The sequence below is a fragment of the Lipomyces chichibuensis genome, assembly GCF_038497645.1.
Source record: "Lipomyces chichibuensis strain CBS 12929 unplaced genomic scaffold V1513scaffold_11, whole genome shotgun sequence".
In the NCBI taxonomy this organism is placed as follows: Eukaryota; Fungi; Ascomycota; class Lipomycetes; order Lipomycetales; family Lipomycetaceae; genus Lipomyces; species Lipomyces chichibuensis.
The window spans coordinates 87,651-109,346 of NW_027117463.1; the positions used below are offsets into that span (position 1 = coordinate 87,651).

The window sequence follows — 21,696 nt, forward strand, 5'->3', positions numbered from 1 at the left end:
CATCGGGGGCATGCCGCGCCCCTTCACGGCTAGTACTACTTCAATTACGTGCAATATGTGTGTCGGATATGTCACCTTCTATGGTCTCGACGCGGCAAGGAAGCACGATTGCACGCGCTTGTCGGGTTGCGGGGAGCAAGGCGCGAGTGCGAGGACATCCGCAGCGAGTATGTTCGCGCTGGTTTCATTCGTCACGGGTTGGTTTCGATATGGGTCCATTTCGATCGAAATTGGGCACGTTTTTGTCTTCGAGTGCGACGTCATCTGCGCATGCGGCTGCTGAGCCGGCGAGCATGCTTGAATCGCACGACCATGTTCCGCCAAGGCAAGTTCCCGTGGCAGAGGCTGAGCGGGAAGGTGAGGAAACTGAAAAGACGGGCGTGAAGAAGGACTTTTTGACGGAAGATGTTGGGGTTAGCGGGGCGAAATTACGTGCGTTGCTTTTGAATCGACGGCGGGATATCTTGGCTGGTCAACTACAGAGAACCAACACGACACCAACATCCGGGTCATCGCCTGCATCATCGACATCAAGCGCAAGAGAAGAAGCACCGGACTCACATATCAAAACCAAAGACGCTGCAATGACACAGTCTGCCAAACCCACTGACACACCGACCAAAGAAACGACTCAAGATCAGATTCGCACACTATTCAAATCAATATCTATTACGCCTTCATCACGCAAAACTCCACCACCGTTGGCAGAATCAACAGAACATCCTTCACACAAGACGCGTACTCGGAAATGGAATCGCTCGGCAATAGAAGAGTTACTTCTCGAACGAAGCTTGATACATAAAGCCACCACGGCGGGAAACCTTGTGCGTTGCACTGTGTTTGATTTGGAAGGGAGTGTCACTGTTGTATCCGGAGAGTTCAAAAAGTCGGAGTTGTTGAGTAAGGTATGATTTTTTTTCTTTTTTGACGTTGTTTAGGTAGTAGATGGCTAACATTAGCAGCACGGTTTATTGCCGCGTGATTTGCGCAAACTCGACACAGGCTCTTACACGACCATGCCGTCGATCCTCGTTCGCAACAACTCGATCCTAATCAATCTCCTACACATCCGCGCTCTCATTAAAGCAGATATGGTCCTGATATTTGATGCCTACGGCTCAACCGACTCTCAAACCCAATCCGTGTTCATGTACGACCTCGAAGGCAAGCTTCGACAAGGCAGCAAAGCAATGGGCGGTCTGCCCTACGAAATGCGGGCGCTAGAAGCGATCCTCATCTCGGTTGTGACCGCGCTGGATGCTGAAATGAAGATCCACACTACGATAGTCACGGGGATCTTAGCAGATCTTGAGAACAACATTGATAGAGAAAAACTACGGCATCTGCTCGTGCAGAGCAAAGCTCTGGCGCAGTTTCTTCAGAAGGCGACGCTAGTTCGTGACGCGATCAACGAGGTTTTGGAACAAGATGACGATCTTGCCGGGATGTACCTCTCCGAGAAGCTCAACGGTATTGCGCGTCCTCACGACCAACATTCCGAAGTCGAAATGCTGCTAGAATCGTATTACAAACACTGCGATGAAATCGTGCAGGCGGCAAACATAACAATGTCGAACGTGCGCACGACGGAGGAGATTGTGAATATCATTTTAGACGCGAATCGGAACTCGCTAATGTTATTGGAACTCAAGTTTACGATCGGCGCGTTGGGATTAGGTGGTGGTGCGCTTGTCGCGGCTCTGTACGGCATGAATCTTAAAAACTTCATGGAAGACTCTGGTGTCGGATTTTGGACCATATCAGCATTTGCGAGCGCGGTCGTCGGTGCAATCATCGTCGTCGGTCTTAAAAATCTGCGAAAAGTCCAGCGCGTGACCATGATGTGGGAACATGGTGCGGACACGGGACATGGTAGCAGCGGCAGCTCAAGTTGTGGACCCAGGGGCGGCGCGCCAGTTATCAGACCGATCGTCGTCGTCGGGAAATCTGCGCGGCAAAAGTCCCGGTTTTGGCGATGACAAAAATTATTCAATCCGTTGTATATATATAAGCAGAAACAATTGGTTTTTTTTTTTCGTATCGTTGGTTTCTTGGGAATCTCAAACAAGTGCGTTCAGGATTTTGGATTTTTTTTTTTTTGGTTCTTTGGTATATAATTTGAGTAGGCGGCGGCAATATTTTGCATATATTGTTTCTTCTAGAAGTTTTTATGGATTACAGGTTGTCTCCCTCGTCATTACACTACATTTCCTACTACACAGACGTGCAAGAATTTCGTATCATAATAAGACATCCATAAATTCAAGTAAGCACATAAGAAAGCCAAATGCAAAGTATACACAAACAAACGAAAGCGTACGCACAAACCCCCAATGCGTCACTTAAAAACCACAATAGGACAAAACTAGAAAACAAAAGACAATTCCTCTTCATTTTTGAACATCACACCCATTTCCTACCAGCACCTATACATCCCGTTCGAAGCTTAAAACAACAACCAAAGACACCTTTTCTCCAGGCATTTTGTTCCCGAGCTGACAAAAGAGAGATTAACGATACATCTAAACATTATCCGAGTAAACACAGACCGATAACACATAGCCATAAACAGAGCGTCAAACAAAAACAAGTGTATAAAAACCGTGTACATATCATGGTAAGTGGAGTGTAAACGTGTAAGATTAAGCCGACAACGCCGAAGACCACAGCTTAGAAGGAAGAGCCACAACAAAGACGAGAAAAGCGATGAAAGTAGTGGTACATGGTAAAAAAAAAAAAAAGATGAATCTCTATCGTGACACGACTCTGATGCAAAGATATATTTATGACGATGACTGCGATGACGACGACGACGGCGCCGCAGCCTCTGTGTCCTCTGTCGGGGATTCTATAACCACAACTTCTGGTGCTGACTTGGGTGATGATGGCGTAGATGGACAGAGCGCAGAGGCTAATGAGCTGGAGGCAGCCTCGGGTTCGTCCAGCATGAACGATGACTGCTCGCTTGAAGGCGTCATGTTCTCCAAGCGAACACTCGTGCTCGGATCGTACAGATCGTCAATCTCGTCTCCATCGTTCAGCTCTATCAGATTTTGCCGGTGAGTACTGCTGGAGCTACTTCCGGTCTGTAGTTCGGCAATTTGCTGTTGCTGGAGATGTTGTTGCCGCGATTCTTCCAAATCTGGATCGCCAGCTTCGGGGATTGGTGTTAGAAGAGGAAGTTGCTCGTTGGCGTTCGTCACGTCTCGCTTGCAAATCGGGCAAGTGCGTTTCCGCAAAGTAAGCCATGGAGTTCTATTTCTGTTAGTCTCAAATTCGTGGCACAAAGCTTCTACACAAAAAAAAATACGTACATGCAGGTAGAGTGGAACTCATGACCGCATGGCAATTGCATAACACGGCTCTGGCCGGGTACGTAGTCTTCCAAGCAGATAACGCACTCGGCAGCCGATCCCCACAGTTTCTCGCGACCATTCGCGTTGTTGGTCTCTGTGCCCCATATACGTGTTGGGAGATTCTCGACGAAGGCCTTGGGGGCACGGTCACGCATTCGCTTGTATCGGCGATGGAAGATGAGGAGCGCATAAATGAGGGAAAGAGAGAGCAGCGGGGAAACGAGGAGGAAGAGAAGAGTGTCGAGAACTGGTGAAGGTGGTTGTGATGGTATGATGGAAACGGTATCTAATAAGGCAAGCTGGACATAAGACGAGTGTGAAACAAAGAAAGATGGGATGCGGATTTTATGCGTATCACCTGTGGGCATGTCAGAACGATACTTTGGTGAAATTGTGATTGCCGGGAATAAAGGACCAATGAACTAACCTTTGGCGGACATGGTCAACAAACCGCGAGCACCGTCTATATCACCGACTATCACCGCCGCGGCGCCCCAACTCTGGAGATTGAGAACTTTCTCGTAAAACGAACATTCTCCACGTAGAACAAGTGCAATCTTGTCGCGCAAGTCGGGGACAGACTCTACAGAACTGTCTGAACTGCGGGATAGGCAGCCGTGAGATTCAAGCACATAGAGGGTGCCGGAAAATGCGGCGGGGGGAGTGGTGCCATCAGAATCTCCCTCATCGTCGGAGGATGAGTCGTCATCTGGTAAGAGCGAGGGCAAACTGGGTCCAAAAGCGGCGGGCCGGGCAGGGAAAGTGAGATTCGATTGGGGAGAGGTGATCATAGCCGAGAAGGGCACGAGGGACGGCGAGGGGTTGGAAGTTGGCAGTGTTGCGTAGATGAATAGTAGACCGACCATGAAGACGGCGGAGAGTAGGAAGCCGCGCGCAGACATGGTGGAGACGTAATAGAAGTTCGCGAGCCAAAGGACGCAGAGGAGTTCAGTGTAGAAATAGTGATGAACAAGTATGAACAAGTATGAGGTGATTGGGGGGGGAGGGAATAAAAAGGAAGTAGCAAGGGCACGAAAAGGGTTGGGTGATGCAAAGCGGGGGGGGGCCCAAGGGAGAGAGATAGTTAACTGGTTTGAGAGTGTTGTTTGAGGCGGGATGTGCGCAAATCTCTCCCACATCTACTGACTGTGCACAGCCACTCCTCCGCACGTGCCGCACTAGCCACATATGCAATAGACGTCATCACTCGCACAAAAAAACCGCTCAACTTACGTATTTGAGCCATAAGCGAGTCATCTTTCATACCTAATTGCCTCATGCGCATTAAGGTCGGGGCTTTCGGGTGAATGCGAAACGAATTCGCGACGTCGCGACTCAGTCGAACTTACCTTTTTCAGTAAAAAAAAAAAAAGTGGTCTTGTTGTCAAATGACATCCTAAAAGCATAACCGAGAGACAGCATAAGTTTGACAGATTCTACTTTAGCTAACGAACGGTGTGTTGATCACCAACAAGGAGCTGGTTAGAGCTCATCTGTGTCAACACCATCATTGATGATTAAGTACGCATCATTCGTGGCGGATTGAGTGCATTTATAACACCTCAGCAGTCTTCTCAATAATCTCGGCCGACTATTACCACATTTCGAACGAGACCGACGATGGTTGAATTTCATTGCTCTGGCAAGTGGCAACTCGGAGTAGCTGCGGACCTTTACCAGGAGTTCCTACAGAGAGTAGTTATCCTAAAAAAGCAAGCTGAACTAGCACGTGCCTTTGGAGGCCGGGACTTTTTCTAGGTAGCCAAGATCCTGAGGACAGTTTGGGCACGAGGCGTCGATCATTCAATAACACAACGTTTCTTGGTCCGTTAGCGGCGACTTCTGGATGCTTAGCTAGGTTTTTTTTTTTTGGTTAGCTTGTAAATAAATAATGACATATGTAAGTTATTCAACATGTCAGGTATCCGAAAATAGAATAACTACAAAAAATGACTGCGCGGCGCAATTGCAGACTTAAGAGAGTCGACTCAGAACAAGCTCACGTGCACCGCAAGCAACCGAGGCTAACGCACAATGACGCCACTCTCAATTATTACTGAAACACCTGTTCCGTGCTCAGACTGCTGACTCCTAAAAGTCTAAAAAGAAAAAAGTCTTACTGCCGCCACTCCCACTCGCTAGGCAAACCTGTTCAGCCAGTCTAATAATAATGTTACCTACTCATTTATTATTTACATAACTAAACATAAGTAAACACTAAACAGAGGGCCAACCTAATCGGAAATAGTCTCTGACTTTCCATGGCTTGACAAGGCCTGTCTCTAACCATTGAAGTTTAATACGGGTGGGGGGCTAATATCATTATGTGCCCCGCATTGATCGACTTGATCGATCTTAAAACTCGACCTCACTCAATTGATCCAAACTCCTGGCCCCAACCAATTGTTTCATTCATTATTATTCATACTCTTCTGATCAAGTCATGCATTCAATTGTCCATGGGCTGGCTTGGGTTAGAGTTCTACTGAACTCATAATAATCTTTCTCATCATGAATAAAGCTTAACACAAGACACCTAATATACAACAATTTCTCTATATATCCTCCGCGCCTTGTAATAGTCCAAACCAAATATTACAATTATTTCTAAAATCAACATATACCACACACAATCAATGGAAATTGCAAAGTATCCTCTTACACCGTCGTCACATCACGCCCCACCAGCATTCTCCAAGTCCTCAAATATAGGCTCCGCCAGCGATCCAAGTCGTAAATGCAACGCCTTGTAATACTCTGGATTACTCAACGAGTTTTGGCCATTCCGGGCATCAAAAAAGGCAGAAAAAATGTATGGTGCGCGCTTGTAAATTATGACGTGTAATCGTTCGAGTTTTTGTGAGGCCGCGCTGCTGACAACAACTGATGTAGTCGCCGAACCGTTCACTGCAGATTCAGGCCTCGTAGTCGTGTCGGCTTCATTGAATGTATATGGCGTTATTGTATCACTCGACTTGTCTGCTTCTTGTGCCTGCGCTTGCTGCACGACCTTCGCCGTCTTGTCCTTACTTTTCTTCTTCTTGCGCTGAATATACACCTCCCGAAAAGTAAGCTCCATTTTCCGTGTGACCCCCTCGTCCACGTCTTCATCTGCTGCCTCATCTTCATCGTCGAACATGTCACCCTCCAAGTCCCCCTGAAACCCAACCATGAACTTGCCATCCGACAAATCGTCCTTACACTCTCTCTGCACCTGCTTTTTCTTCTCCGTAGTACCAGCCGTATTCGTAGTCGCCACCGTCGAGCCAGACGTAACGCGATGAATCAGAGCCAAAGATGAATCTCTGACCTGGTCGATCGCCAACTTGGTCAAGTTCTTAGTCCCCGCGCCATTCGTGCTACGCGCAGAATCGCTCGTGCCGCTCACAGTCACACTAGATCTAGTTTGTTTGTTCTTCTGCTTCTTGGGCGGAAGTGGTGGTATAGGTCGTTTGTACCCATACTGAAAACTGAACATTAGCGCGGCGAGAGGAATCATCGGCTCTTCTTTATTCGCAAACAAACTCCATTTGACACCTTCAATAGCCGTTGGAGACGGAAATATATGATTGTCAATAATCCACCTCGAGTACTCTCCCACACTTGTTCGAGAAATATACCCGACGCCCTGAAATACACATCCATTCCTCAGTTCCTCATCAAATGCATCTTCATCTGCAGCCGAATACCCATAATCTTCCGAATCAGACCCCTGCTCGGACACGATAGATTCCCTGTCGAAAAATCGAGACCGTCGCGATCGGCTAGACCGGATTGATGCCGCGTCGTCTTTCGTCGAATATATTGAATCTGTATCACCCACCATTTTCTCAACACCACTGTTGATTGACGCCGTATCACTTGCACCGCCCGACCGGATTAGACTCCCACCAGGCGCGACGACGGAAAACGAGTTGAGTCTAGTAATAATAAGATCGACCATGCCGTTCTTGGCCTCGCGCTGCACAATTGCTTTAATAGCTTCGCTCGTCAAGTCGGAAATCCGCCCACCACCGCACATCTTGATACCATTGGCGTAATCCATGAACGAGAAACTGAGCGTCGGCACTGATCCCAGCACGAGATTATTCGCCAGAAAACTGTTGTTCATCGTCCCTCCCCAGGTGGCTGTGCTGAACATGTATAGTTCCCACTTGTGCAGCCACCAACTCCAGAATTTGCGTAAGTTCATTCGAAATTCGTGTAAATTGTTCGGTTCGTACGCCTCAGCCTGGTTTTTCTCATCGACACTGTTGTCCCCCTCCACGTTCTTGTCCTTCGACTTCTCTTCATCTTCACGTATGTATGACGGCGGGAAATGGCCGTATAATAGCTTCCACTGGTTATATCCCCTAACTATCTGCGAATGCATGACACCGCATCCCGGCACGTCCTTCCGCGAATAATCCGTCCGAATCTCCATCTTCTTTCGTCTCCTAAAAGACGCCAACGCGCCACCACGTCCTATATTGTCACCGACATTTTGTCCAATATTACTTCCGTTCGTTTTCGATGATGCGGAGGATGCGACTGGCGAGTTGGCCTGCACCGCAGTTTGGATGCGGGTGAAGTTAACGCAGGCGACCAGCCACCAGTTTGGTTCTATTTCGACAATAATTGTGCGCGTCTTCCTAGTGTCTATTATCTCCACCGGCTTTCTGTTCGAAAAGTCGCTGTCCGACGGTGTTAGCCAAAATATTTTACAACTCAAAGACTAGACGCACCTAGCAAACGAAATGATTCCCTGGATCAGCCCGACCTTTCGTAATTGCTCGTCCGCGGAAACTGGGTCCGTGCGGGACGTGTAGAAGAAGATTTGGTCTTGCAATGTCTCATCATTATAGCAATACGTCGGGTTGAAAACACAAAAGTATGACAGAGACGGCGGAGTTACTGTGGTCATCGTCGCGATACGTCCAACGTATGGGGTCGGCTTGCGCACCTCAATTCTGTCGACCAATCACGCTCTGAGACGGTGCTTTACTGTGTTCAAAGAGATGTCTAACTCCGAACGTAGCAGTAACTGGTTGTCCGACTGTCATGAATCCGACAAAATACAGCACAAAGGAGAACAAAAATCAGCGACAGTACTAGCCCAATTCCGTGCGATATCTCCCACTCCTGGAATCCAGATCGTAGCACTGACGACAGCCGAAAAAGTTGTAAATACTAAATGTATTTCAATAAAGAGAAGAGTACTATTGGCAATGCTGATGATGCGCTGGACTCCGCGGCACATTTGAACCGTACACTGCGGCGCCGTCTCGGACGTAGCCTTATCAGGGTTTAGGGTTTGGGCAATGGCTAGTACTGGCTTGCTTGCTTGCTTGCTCTACTGGCAAAAGTACGCTATATCAGTTGAGAAATTACTTTATGCAGTTTTCGAGATTTGCATTAATATTATTGCCAGAGCAACGTACAAAATACGGTAGCAGTGAGTGAGAAGTGGGAGCTGGTGTCAAAATATAGATTGTATTATTATTGTATTTTGCCCAGCCGCGCCGGCCGAAGCCTTACCAGTCAACCGGTTCGCCGCACACACGTACTCAGCGGCAAACAAAGCTGGCCGGTAATAGCTACAGCCTTTCGTAGGCAACCCTCAACGCTCTCCACCCCGGAATCCTTTCGATCGACACAGTACACACGCAGCTTGCGGCATATTGCGTGGCTTCCGCCGAAAGAACTCATCTATACTCGCCTGCCATGTATTATGCACGATGAACTCGATACAATTTATTTCGTCCCACGTCGAGCGCGTTATAGGCGCCGCTGGGCAGTCGCAGCAGCCACAAGAGCAGTCTTCCGGCCATCCTCCATCAGGAAGCACGACGCCTAAAGCCGCCGGCCCATCCTTACCGCTGACAGCCCTCGTATCGCACGACTCGTCAGCTGAATACGGGAGAGCGAGCGAAACAATTGACGTTGCGGCTGTTGCTGAGGCCAACGCCTCTTCTGATAGCGAGACTCAGTCTGATTTCGAAGATGGCATCGGTGGAGATCCATTGGCGAGCCGGAAGTCCTCCTTAGATGACCGCCGATCATCGCTGTGTCCGTCAGAGTGGCGAAATCGGTGGTGGTGGTTCTTCCCGATATCTGTGTTCGTGCAATTTATTGCGTACGTGCTTGCCATTTTAGGATCGTCGCCCGGTGTTTACGATGAAGGCAAGCGAATGGCACCCGGCAAGTGCGATCCGCCTGAAGAACATAAATGGAGCTCGCCCGATGAAGATGACGTGCTGGTTACGAGGTCAAGGCCTGGAGCAGGCAGGATCATAGAGGAAGACGAGGAAGCAGATATCCTACAACGGCCTGAAGCCGTCGCAACGCTATCAGAGCTGGAACAGCACAGTGCGCAACCGTATCAGCATAATTCTGGAGATGACGCAGAAGTGCCGCCGTCAATATACCAGTCATCATATTCCTTGCCGTCAACTCGACAACGTACAGTTCGGATACGACTAGCCCGTAAGTCGACATCGCCGTCGACTGATCCATCGCCGAACTCCTCGTCATCTGACGAAAATGGACCGTCTTCTGAATCATCGCCGTCCCTGGCAGTGCAAAAGTCCATAAAGTCGCCTACTTCCCCGGCTATTTCGTCACTATCGTCGCGCACGACGAAGTACCCAAGATCGGTGCCACCGCCGCGACCTCTTATCCCGAAACATGTCGCACCCAAGACCTTAATTCTCGATCTTGACGAGACCCTTATACATTCGATGTCAAAGGGCGGCAACATGAGCACTGGACATATGGTCGAAGTCAAATTGGAGAAGCAGCATGCCATTTTATATTACGTTCACAAACGACCATACTGCGACGAATTCCTCAAGAAGGTATCGCTCTGGTACAATCTTGTCATTTTCACAGCATCGGTGCAAGAATACGCGGACCCAGTCATAGACTGGCTGGAGCGAGACCGAAAATACTTCAGGGCACGGTACTATCGCCAGCACTGCACCTTCCGCAACGGCGGTTACGTCAAGGACATTACCGTCGTCGAGCCCGACTTATCCAAAGTTATGATCATAGATAATTCGCCGATAAGCTACTTTTTGCACGAAGATAATGCAATCGCGGTCGAAGGATGGATCAATGATCCCTCGGATTTGGACCTATTGCATTTAGTCCCATTTTTGAATGGCATGAGGTACGTCACGGATGTGCGGACACTTATTTCTTTACGTATGGGCGATAATGCGTTTGCATAGCCTAGACTCTTGGTTTAAAGCTCTTGTCTTTTTGCATGTATTATGTATAATTTTTCATCTTTTCCACTGATTCGCGGATGCATGATGGTTACGTTTGCGAACGGTATTTAGTTTGTGAGTTTTTCTTATTTTATGGCGCGGAGTTTGACAAATTGGAGAAAATTCTCTAGGATTTGCATGTTTGTACTGGTTTTCGTCTCGTCTGGTTTTCTATTGAGTGTTTTTGTAAATTTGTTTCGATATTTTTGCCTTCCCGAGTAAAGAAAAGAAATGTCACAAAGGGATAGATAAGATTAGTGAGGTTTTAGTAATTATATTATCCTGTTGTTTGTCGACTCAATTTTTGGGCATGTATGCATATGTATTATTATGAATTCAAAGTATATCTCGTCAAAAACTAATTTACAACAAACGTATTTACAAAAATTCCGCTCTATGCTCCTTTGTATTTATACCTAAACTGTTCCAGACTTTCTACATCGCCTTCCCGCATCCACCCTCGTACTAACACTACAGCACCAATAGATCCTAGCGGACTAAACCAAACATAATCTATCCCCATCAGGGGGCTAAACTTCATGTACGCGATACCAGCGATCAATGCCCCCAATACCGCATTCAACAGGATAATTCTCTGCGAATTCGTAAGTGTAAACCGTCGCGGTGGAGTAACTGAGTCCATGTTGGCGGTGTCGGCTGTCATGGCCGCGGAGAGCAAAGAAGTGGCTATCGGCGTTGTGTGCATAACGAACGCTGTCACGAGGAGCGAACTGAGCGCGAGAATTGTAAGCACGTGTTTGCCTTGGTATTTTAGAACTGGGTGAAGGAGAAATATTGGTGTTTGTATCAGCGTTATTATGGTGAATGCGACCTACAGAATAGTTAGTACAGCCTTCATCGTCTAGAGAATAGACGTACCCGATATCGTAAATTAATACTCTCATTTTCTTTGCGTAGCGAATCAATTAACTCGTCCTGCTCTGTGTAAACGTAACATGTTAATGATCATACAATTCGAATAAGTTCATCCCGGATCATACCTTCCTCGTCTAAATAGACGATATCGCCATCTTCACTGTCAGTCTGATCTATTTCAGGAAACCGTTTCTTCCAGGCCCTTCGTAGGTGTGACATCGTAGCCTAAATGTGCAAGTGCAGTTATGAATTGAATAAACAACGTCGTGGCAATTGGTAATATATCGGTTGCAATCTGTTAAGGGTTGAGTGTGTCTCGAGAAACCCCGTCGACGTCATCAAGCAAGCTTGGTGAAGCCACACACATCTCACAGATGGAGCTGCTCACTCTACAATCGCTTGACCAAACATGCCTCGGCTGTCCTAAACTCCCAGCGGCTCCAACGTAGAAAAGCTTAAGCGACCGAGCCAAAGAGATTTTTATACAAGAATGACGCCTATGATCACGCTGTCAGATTGCTAACTGACAAATGTGATTTGTCGGCATTCCTGGCTGAAACTCTTTATTCTTTCTACTGTTCTTTGCCGATAATGTTCTCCGTTAAAGATAAAATCGCGCTCGTAACAGGCGGCAAGTAATATTGAGGAACAAATACTTCGGGAAATACTAATCGGTTGTTTCAGGAAGCCGCGGACTCGGTTTCTATGCAGCACGCGGTCTTCTCACAGCCGGCGCTGCCAAAGTCTACATTTCGTCCCGCTCCGGTCCCGCATGCGAAAAAGCTTCGAACGAGTTAAACGCTGATCCGAGAATCTCTGGCCAAGCAGTTGCGATCGCAGGCAACTTCGCGAACCCCGACGATATCAAGCGCGTGTTTGAGTTCATTGAGAAGGATTCTAGAGGGAAACTCGACATTGTGGTCGCCAATGCTGGCGCTACGTGGGGTTCGCCTTTGGAGACCCATCCTGCGCAGGGATTTGATCGCGTGTTTGATCTTAATGTCAAGGGCGTGTTTTTGACGATTCAAGCTGCCGCACCGTTACTTGCGCAATCCGGGGACTCCTATGATCCAGCTCGTGTGATTGTCGTTGGGTCAATAACGGGATTGTCGATTACGTCTAATGGCGGCGGTGGAACATACGGGTATTTGGCATCCAAAGCGGCCGTACACCATCTTGCAAAATCTTTGGCTGTCGAGTTGGGACCGCGGAATATTACGGTTAATGTTATTGCGCCAGGCTTCTTCCCCACGAAGATGGCCAATGGGCTGATCGATATGATTGGCAGCGAAACGCTCGCGGAGATAAATCCTCGTGGACGGCTGGGATTACCGGAGGACATTGAGGGAATTATTGTGTACTTATGCAGTAAGGCTGGCGGGTATGTAAATGGTGCAGTTATTCCGCTTGATGGTGGACAGCATTTGGTCTCGAAGTTGTAAACATAGTTCTAGGCAGACCGAATTGTGTGCTGGCAAAACTATGTTGCAAGTTCATCGCATCTAAGATGTTAAACGACGTAATATTATTATGAGCTAACACAATCATTTCATCGTAATCATTACAAATTGCAGGTTCGATAAGACTTCTGCAGTACCAAATATGACCGTCAAGTATCAATTGCCAAGCATTCATTAATCCCAATCATACCAACATACATATTATGTAATTCGACTTCATTTGTTCCCGCCCCAAAAAATTCGTTGCATGCAAATCCATAATGCTCAAGAGACTTCCATTAAAACCTCAACTGCGACAATGCATGCTGTAATATATACATATCCGCATCCTGACTAGAAGCGAACCTCACGAAATACGAGGGTATTCCGGCCTGACTAGACATCAGAGCCAACGCGTGTTCTCGGGACTGCGCAACGAGAAAGCCTCGGGAATTGATCACGACGACGTAAGTGTCCGTCGGCAATGGAATTGAAGACGACGACGATGCACGAATTGAGAGCGGCGTCCCAGAGACCAGACCGGACGCGGCTACCGGAGCTGCATACGTCCCCGAGGGAAGATGCAGTGCTGACATCTGTTAGCTGGCGTGCTCGTGCGCTACCAGTGTTGGCGGAGTAGAACTGGGGTAGGCATTTTTATGCCGGCGACACGGTCGCTGTTATCGGCTCGCTAAAGCCACCGCGAATTAATTAAGCGTAGACGTCAGGAACCACAGCTTGCGTGGTGCTTACGTGACTTGTTCTGACATGCTAATTTTAACAAGTGTCTTGTACCCCAAGCGATTTTCCTAACCCTACCCTTTCCCCTAATAACGGTCGGGTAAAGTTTTGCGGTAATTCAACTGACATGAGAGAACCATTCCAAAACGTTTGCGATGGTTGGCGTGATTACTTCTGTTCACGTTCATATATATCCTGTCGCCAGATATGATTTGGCTGTTCTTATGCCATTACTAAAGATTCATCGCTGATCTTGCAAATGATGGTCCTTCCAGTGCTCCATCAATTTGTACAGATTGCATACACATATCATATATAGGCAGTCTTCGAGTTCAGTGTTGACAAGAAGTAAACATTTATCTGCTAAATTATTTGATTGTAGGGATTTTTCCGTGGGGACAATAATAAGAAAAAAATCAATTGAAGCTGGTTGGCTTTAGTCTAATTATAAGCCTAATTAAACGTTCATTCCGATGGCGTTGCCGGGGCGGCCGGAGCTAATGGAATTCTAAGCATTAGAGTATACTTACTGTATACCTTGTATAATTCATCTAAATATTAGCATCGTAGTGGTTAATCCAATAAGTTGATACATTATTGCTAGCCACCATGAGTTAAAGACTAATGATAGGCTCACAAGTCCCGATGGTTGCCGCATCCGCGGAATTACCGGGGCCCGAGAGCACCGATTACGGATGAGGCAGTGCAAATCAATAACGTCCAAAAGAAGCCGATGGTACAGCCGGGGCGCATGAGCACATATGGCGAAAGTACGCAACTGCTCTTAGCATAGCTACATTTTGCTACCGATGTACCTTTCTTCTATACGGCCAGATCCAATCGGATCTAATGAGTTCCGTAGCAGCATGGCTGCCGCGTCTACATATAAATCTACATCGTAAGAGTGCAAAAGTAAAATAGGAAGTGCCGTACTGTAGCAATGCATCCGTGAGCTTCCGCGGATCGGGCGGCGGGGCCGTTGGGACAACGAAGATCCGCAGCGGAAATCTGGAAATGAATTCGCGATATGTATCTAATTAGCACTTTGCGTACGATTTGGATTACGTATATGTGTTTTACAGGAGTATGTCAGTTGAAACTCTGAGGAGATAAAATATTAGTCGCTTTGCGATGAGTAGTTAGGGCCGGGTTAGGGTGTCTTCGGAGGCGGTGTGCAGCAGGAGCCCCTGCGCAAGCCGTCAGCCGTAAGCCGCTTTGCTACTTTTGTTCGTTGCGCCTACACTGACGCTCCAGCTGCCACAGGCCCTTCACCGGTTCTCACTTCCTACTGCAGCAGCCTTCCACTTCTCGCCTCTACACTCCCTCTACGCCCCTCTCTCACTCGTCTCCTGCAGCTATGGCAGCCGATCCGGACGTCGTCGAGAGCGCGGAGCAGCTGGAAGTCCCGGAAATCCCGGAGCTGGAATCCAGCAGTGACGTTGGGCACCGGCGCCTGCGATGGGCATCCACTCGCCGTCCCAACGGTCGCCCTCGTCGGTCGTCCCGTCTCCACAGGCTGTCCTTGGGCGGAAGACTCAAACGGCATTCCACTGCTTCTGAACGAATCGCGAACGATATCTCGTCTTCCGGCGAAAACAAGGGTGATGACGTCGACGTCACTGCGGCATCACTTCCGCATCGCCGTGTGTATGTCAACTTGCCGCTGCCACCCAATGACCTCGACGAGAACGGCCAGCCACTGACCCAGTTTCCGCGAAACAAGACTCGCTCAGCGAAATATACGCCTCTTTCTTTCGTGCCAAAGAACCTGTTCCTGCAATTCCACAACGTTGCCAACATTTACTTCTTGTTCATTGTTATTTTGGGCATCTTCCCAATCTTTGGTGCGAGCAACCCCGGCCTTGACGCGGTTCCTATCATTGTCATCGTCACTGTCACGGCTATCAAGGATGCAATTGAAGACTACCGGCGTACGCTCCTCGATCTGGAGTTGAATAATTCGCCAACTCAGATTTTGGCCCATTGGCACAATCCCAACGTGTCTGAGGACAATGTCTCACTTTGGCGTAAATTCAAAAAGGCTTCCACACGAGTCTCGATTAGATTCTTGCGGTTTTTGAAACGTAACCTCAGTGGAAGTAAGAAACGTAGGGAAATGGACGCCAAAGATCGAATGCGGCGCCAGGCAGAAGCCGTCGACGACGATCATTTTTCTGACACCGACCTCGGTCGGACAATGACATTGACGACAGTTCAGTCTGAATACGCTGATCACCGAATTTCCGAGTCATTTCAGATGCACGAGATTCGAAGGTCACACGACGGTGCTCCTGGCCTGGAGAACCCCTTTGACAACGATATGGCTACAATCCCAGAGTATCGCAGACCATCAATTGATCTCGCATATGGCAATGTGGTGAACTACAGCAGGGATATCCCTGGAACAGCGCGGTTTAAACGGAGTTTCTGGAAGAATGTTCGCGTTGGCGATTTTGTACGGATTCGCAATGACGATGAGATTCCCGCTGACATTGTCATCTTGTCGACATCTGACTCAGATGGCGCGTGCTACGTCGAGACCAAAAACTTGGATGGTGAGACCAATCTCAAAGTTCGTCAGGCCGTGAGATGCGGTTCCCATATCAAGCATTCGCGTGACTGTGAGCGTGCTTCCTTTATCATTGAGTCTGAAGCGCCACATCCGAACTTGTACGCGTATTCAGGTGTAGTGAGATGGTCGCAACACAATCGGGCCGACCCCAGCTTGCCACCTCAGGAAATGGCTGAGCCAATTACGATCAATAATCTCTTATTGCGAGGATGTACGCTCAGAAACACACAGTGGGTTATTGGTGTCGTTATGTTTACTGGCGAGGAGACGAAGATCATGCTTAATGCTGGCGAAACTCCGAGTAAGCGAAGTCGAATCACACGGGAACTGAACATCAACGTATGTGTTTTATGCTGACTTATGTTGGATATTTACTGTATTCTAACAATATCAGGTCCTCTATAACTTTCTCATTCTATTCATTCTCTGTTTCGTGTCCGGGGTCGTCGAAGGTATCCAATGGAGCAAGTCAAATAACTCAATCCAATGGTTTGAGTTCGGCTCAATTGGCGGCAGATCATCGATCGATGGTCTGGTCACTTTTTGGACCGGCGTCATTCTGTTTCAATCCCTTGTGCCTATCTCGTTGTTCATCTCCATTGAAATTATCAAGACTATCCAAGCATTCTTTATCTGGTCTGACACATATATGTACTATGAGGCGATCGATTATCCTTGTACTCCGAAATCGTGGAACATCTCCGATGATCTGGGACAGATTGAGTATATTTTCTCGGATAAGACTGGGACCTTGACGCAGAACGTTATGGAACTAAAGAAAGTCACTGTTAATGGCGTTTCGTATGGTGAAGCATATACAGAAGCAATGGCGGGCATCCAAAAGCGACAAGGTCTCAATGCTGAGGTGGAAGGTGCAAAAGCATTACGCCAAATTATTATTTCGAAGGAGAAGATGATTCAGGATCTTCAATCAATCTATAACAATCCTTATCTTAATCCGGACAAGATGACTTTTGTCGCGCCTCACTATATCGCGGATCTGAAAGGTGAATCTGGACAGGCACAGGCGCAGGCTACGCACCATTTCATGTTAGCTCTGGCTCTTTGTCATTCCGTTCTGACCGAGCGCGTTTCCGAAGACCCACCTGTGCTAGAGTTCAAGGCGCAGTCACCAGATGAAGCTGCCCTCGTCGGCACTGCCCGCGATGTTGGGTTCACGTTGATCGGTCGTACTCAGCGCGGTGTTATTCTCGACGTTCAGGGCCATGTCCAGGAGTATAATGTTCTTACGACGCTCGAGTTCAATTCGACGAGGAAGCGTATGAGTGCTATTGTAAGAATGCCGGAGGACAATCGAATTGTCTTGTTTTGCAAGGGCGCTGATTCAGTTATTTACTCTCGCCTTCGAAAAGATGGTCAGGAAGACTTAAGAGAATCCACCGCTCAGCATCTAGAGGTCTACGCCAACGAAGGTCTCCGAACCTTGTGTATTGCACAGAGAGTTTTGACAGAAGAAGAATACGCATTGTGGAGTAAAGAGTACGATGATGCGGCTGCTGCTCTTGTTGATCGCGAGGACAAAATGGAACTCGCTGCCGACAGAATTGAACGTGAGTTGACGTTGTTGGGTGGTACTGCTATCGAAGACAGACTTCAGGATGGTGTGCCCGATGCGATTTCGCTCTTGGCCGAGGCTGGTGTCAAGCTCTGGGTCCTTACTGGCGATCGTGTGGAGACTGCAATCAATATTGGCTTCTCTTGCAATATTTTGAACACGGATATGGAGCTCATAGTGTTCCAAGTTTCAGCTGGAGGGGGACAGGAAGAGGCCGAACAGAAGCTTATGGAATACATGAGCCAGTACTTCGAGCTGAAAGGCACAGTCGAGGAGTTAGAAGCCGCAAAGAATGACCACTCACCGCCAGAACCTACACATGCATTGATCATTGATGGTGAGGCCCTCAAGTTGGTATTGGACGACGCTCTCAAAATGCGATTCCTGTTGTTATGCAAGCAGTGCAAATCCGTCCTCTGTTGCCGTGTGAGCCCCGCTCAGAAAGCTGCTGTCGTTAAGATGGTCAAGAATGGTCTGGATGTCATGACTCTTGCTATTGGTGATGGTGCGAATGACGTTGCTATGATCCAAGCTGCCGACATCGGTGTCGGTATTGCTGGTGAAGAAGGTCGCCAAGCCGCCATGTCTTCAGATTATGCCATTGGTCAATTTAGGTTTTTGAGCCGATTACTGCTGGTGCATGGGCGATGGTCATATCGACGTCTTGCGGAGATGACTGCGAATTTCTTCTACAAGAACATAATCTTCACCCTGTCGCTTTTTTGGTACCAGATTTACAATAACTTCGACGGCTCGTATTTGTTCGATTACACCTATATCTTGCTTTACAATCTGGCGTTCACTTCGTTGCCAGTTATTCTCATGGGTATTCTTGATCAGGATGTCGACGACAAGGTCTCGCTTGCCGTTCCTGAACTGTACCAACGTGGTATTCTACGGCTAGACTGGACGCAGAAGAAGTTTTGGTTGTACATGTTCGATGGACTGTACCAGTCTGTCATCTGCTTCTTCTTCACATATTTGTTGTTTTACACTGGCGGTTTCGTTACCCCCTCCGGCCTGCAACTCAATCAGCGAGAATCTATGGGTGTTTTCGTGGCAACCGCAGCTATCGTCGTCGCAAACGTTTACGTTCTGCTAAATCAGTACCGATGGGACTGGGTCTTCTGCCTCGTCGTAACCATTTCTATTTTGCTCTTGTTCTTCTGGACAGGGATATACACCGTTTTACTGTTCTCGGAAGCGTTCTATGGTGCAGCGAATCAAGTATATGGCAGTCTCATATTCTGGGCTTGCGTCTTGGTCACAACGACTGCGTGTCTCTTGCCCCGATTCTTGATCAAGGCAGGGCAGAAATTATTCTGGCCGCTTGACGTCGACATCATCCGCGAAAAGATCCATATGGGCGAATTCGACTACCTTAGAGACCTGGAGCCCGACCAAATCGGAATTACATCTATTAGTGTAGCTATGAGCAAGGAAAAATTGGACGATAATGTCCCAACCGTGTCGGCATCCAATGGATCGGACAGCGTGACTGCCAATTCGGATGGCATTATCTCTAGCAACGGCAAGCAACATTTTATTTAAATTTCCACTAGGCAGGGGAGAGGCAGAAAATGAAATGGTGGCTCTTTTTTCGATTTGATGCTATCTTTCACGTTGAAGCCTCCTCCGCTTTTGCGCTCTGTTTTCTCCGTACGTTTATTTCTTGCATCCGGGCCGACGGTTACTGCATAACCATTAGATTGGCCCTGCATGGATTTTCTTTTTGTTTTAGCATTTGATTCACGCACTTTGCGCTTTATGTAATATACAGCCTGCTAACATTATTTAACTGTATAGGATTCACACCGAAAAAATTTTCCGTTGCCTCATCTTCGTCCGAAGACGTCGAAGAAGACCGCATGCCTATCACATCACCACGACTTGATAACGATGACCACAGTCTTTCCTCGCTGACTTCAAAAGTCGGCAGCGATAATGGTGATACGTATGTCGAAAATTCGACTCCAGTGCAGGCGAATAATTACGTTTGAATGTGTGGATATACGATATGCCATCGTGCGATAGCGAACATGTCGCAGACCTGGTCCGGAATCGTGACAATTCCATTTGTGAGATAAGAAAAGTTTGGAACCGGTTATGTTTCGCATTAGTATTGATTTGTTTTTGTTCATTCATTCATAGGTTCATTCATTCATTCATGTGTTTTATGCGTTACTAGACCGAATACTTGTTAGCCCCTTTTTGTTATAGAAAGTTCCGAACATTGTTAGTATTATTGATGAAGTGTACACGTATATTCTCACGCTAAGCACTACTACTAATTGTAAAGGCGTTTGAATCGTATTTCTCATTTGTATGATGCACGAGTGTTGGTTTTCGTCATGTGATCTTATATTTCTGTTAAATGTTTTTCATTTGCGGCTAGTTAGTGACTGCTGTGACCGTCATAAAAAGGTATTAATATTAATAATATTATTTGCACATAATCCGCAAATAGGCCGTAACGATGCGCCGTAGATTTTGATCATATTATTAATCGGAGTTGACCCACATGGGGAGTGGCATTACCTACATGACTTTCAAATATCGTATCAGTAATGAAGGTTACATGACATGATCCCTGTTAAGATATGAGTGAGGGTTCGCCGGCTGTGTTTGCGACTCGACCGGATTGCACGCAAATACACGAACACACAAAACATACACAAAACAAAAACAACATTTTACTAGAGAACCGAATTAATCAAATACGGGGGGTTGAGGCTGCAACGAAAAAAAAAAAAAGTGAATCTCCGGAGCGTGACTCGAACACGCGATTTTCAGGTAATCAATCCTTAGGGAAACCATTACAGCCTGACGCCTTACCAGCTTGGCCATCCGGAGCCGACCACTATTGACACACACGTTCAAAAAAAGCTACCTAAAGCGTAATGTGCCAATCGCGATGATTACACCATAATCGTACAGACATTGCACAGATACGATAATATGCCAATGTAATGAATACTATGGCAATTCAAAATGAATAAGGTACAGGTAAGATGCGGAGTAATAGATATGCAGGGGCTCGCACCACGCAGTTTGAGTCCGTGTGATTCCAGGGACTCGAGACGAGACATTAGATGCAAAACATTTAGTCAGTTAGTTGGAGGTTTCGGAGGTAAATAGCCCCGATGCGGACGTTTAGGACCTACTATAGAGTATAAGAGTATGATCAAAACGAATGGAATTCTCGGAACTCCATTATATCTCGCCGATCGATTAAACTTTTATTCGACTACATAAGCAAATTCACACTTAAGGATATCAGAAGGTCACCATAACTCACATCAGGAATAGCAAAAGTCATCACCAGCACAGAATCTTTGCGAACAGTGTCCAGCGCCAAATTATGCCAGGAACAGGATATAACAAATAAATCTCACAAGTCAGTCAACAACGCATCAGTTATTCAGAACTCTAAATTCGTAACGCTCACCATATTCCAACGATCCCCATCCTCAATGCCGAACTGCATCCAAACATCCTCGGCAAGGCAATAAATGCGGTTCTTAAGCCTCGTCCATCCGTGTCAATATATCGATGACATGCCGCATTATGTGACGAATGTACGCGGCTGGGGGCCGAAATACTCTTTCACATTGGCGACTACAAATCTTGCCATCAAATAAAAGTTTCTTTTTCTCTTGAAGTAGATTTCGTCCAGCAATTCAACTCGTTCTCGCGGGCTTAAGTAACACCACATACCCCTGTCAAGAAATTCCCAGACTTCGGCCATCAGCAATAAGAAGTTGTACCTAAAATTGTTAGCACCAAGAATCATATACACAAAGGATAGGAATATACGAAAACCAGCCGCAAACAGATATCATAGACATTAACATAGTCACAAAAAGCAGGACCCTAACAATGGAGT

At 47.2% G+C, this 21,696-nt stretch overlaps 7 protein-coding genes and 1 non-coding gene across 8 annotated transcripts; 4 read left to right on the forward strand and 4 right to left on the reverse strand.

Annotated features, from left to right (window-relative positions):
- Window positions 1-68: 68 nt before the first annotated feature.
- V1513DRAFT_458012 (uncharacterized protein) lies at window positions 69-1,979 on the forward strand (the record flags this gene model as incomplete). The annotated part of the gene is made up of 2 exons (XM_066899665.1): window positions 69-905; window positions 963-1,979. 2 exons carry the CDS (start codon window positions 69-71, stop codon window positions 1,977-1,979), a joined length of 1,854 nt encoding a protein of 617 aa, XP_066754137.1.
- An 804-nt stretch (window positions 1,980-2,783) lies between these two features.
- Window positions 2,784-4,258, reverse strand: V1513DRAFT_458014 (uncharacterized protein; the record flags this gene model as incomplete). Its single annotated transcript, XM_066899666.1, has 3 exons — window positions 2,784-3,255; window positions 3,315-3,714; window positions 3,784-4,258. The coding sequence occupies 3 exons, from the start codon at window positions 4,256-4,258 to the stop codon at window positions 2,784-2,786; spliced, it is 1,347 nt and encodes a 448-aa protein (XP_066754138.1).
- A 1,772-nt stretch (window positions 4,259-6,030) lies between these two features.
- V1513DRAFT_430975 (uncharacterized protein) lies at window positions 6,031-8,259 on the reverse strand (the record flags this gene model as incomplete). The annotated part of the gene is made up of 2 exons (XM_066896366.1): window positions 6,031-8,029; window positions 8,081-8,259. The coding sequence occupies 2 exons, from the start codon at window positions 8,257-8,259 to the stop codon at window positions 6,031-6,033; spliced, it is 2,178 nt and encodes a 725-aa protein (XP_066754139.1).
- Window positions 8,260-8,647: 388 nt separating this feature from the next.
- Window positions 8,648-10,964, forward strand: V1513DRAFT_442703 (NLI interacting factor-like phosphatase-domain-containing protein). The gene has a single exon (XM_066897697.1). The coding sequence runs from the start codon at window positions 9,074-9,076 to the stop codon at window positions 10,565-10,567; it is 1,494 nt and encodes a 497-aa protein (XP_066754140.1). The 5' UTR covers window positions 8,648-9,073; the 3' UTR covers window positions 10,568-10,964.
- On the reverse strand, window positions 10,922-12,028 carry V1513DRAFT_463804 (uncharacterized protein). The gene is made up of 3 exons (XM_066899984.1): window positions 11,608-12,028; window positions 11,486-11,547; window positions 10,922-11,438 (listed from the first exon to the last, which is right to left on the reverse strand). Exons 1-3 carry the CDS (start codon window positions 11,699-11,701, stop codon window positions 11,001-11,003), a joined length of 594 nt encoding a protein of 197 aa, XP_066754141.1. The 5' UTR covers window positions 11,702-12,028; the 3' UTR covers window positions 10,922-11,000.
- V1513DRAFT_442707 (uncharacterized protein) lies at window positions 11,835-13,026 on the forward strand. Its single transcript, XM_066897698.1, has 2 exons — window positions 11,835-12,113; window positions 12,167-13,026. Exons 1-2 carry the CDS (start codon window positions 12,074-12,076, stop codon window positions 12,922-12,924), a joined length of 798 nt encoding a protein of 265 aa, XP_066754142.1. The 5' UTR covers window positions 11,835-12,073; the 3' UTR covers window positions 12,925-13,026.
- A 1,993-nt stretch (window positions 13,027-15,019) lies between these two features.
- Window positions 15,020-19,361, forward strand: V1513DRAFT_430979 (uncharacterized protein; the record flags this gene model as incomplete). The annotated part of the gene is made up of 2 exons (XM_066896367.1): window positions 15,020-16,573; window positions 16,629-19,361. 2 exons carry the CDS (start codon window positions 15,020-15,022, stop codon window positions 19,359-19,361), a joined length of 4,287 nt encoding a protein of 1,428 aa, XP_066754143.1.
- Window positions 19,362-20,569: 1,208 nt separating this feature from the next.
- On the reverse strand, window positions 20,570-20,663 carry V1513DRAFT_t47. Its single transcript has one exon. It is a non-coding gene; the product is annotated as a tRNA-Tyr (tRNA).
- Between the last annotated feature and the right edge of the window lie 1,033 nt (window positions 20,664-21,696).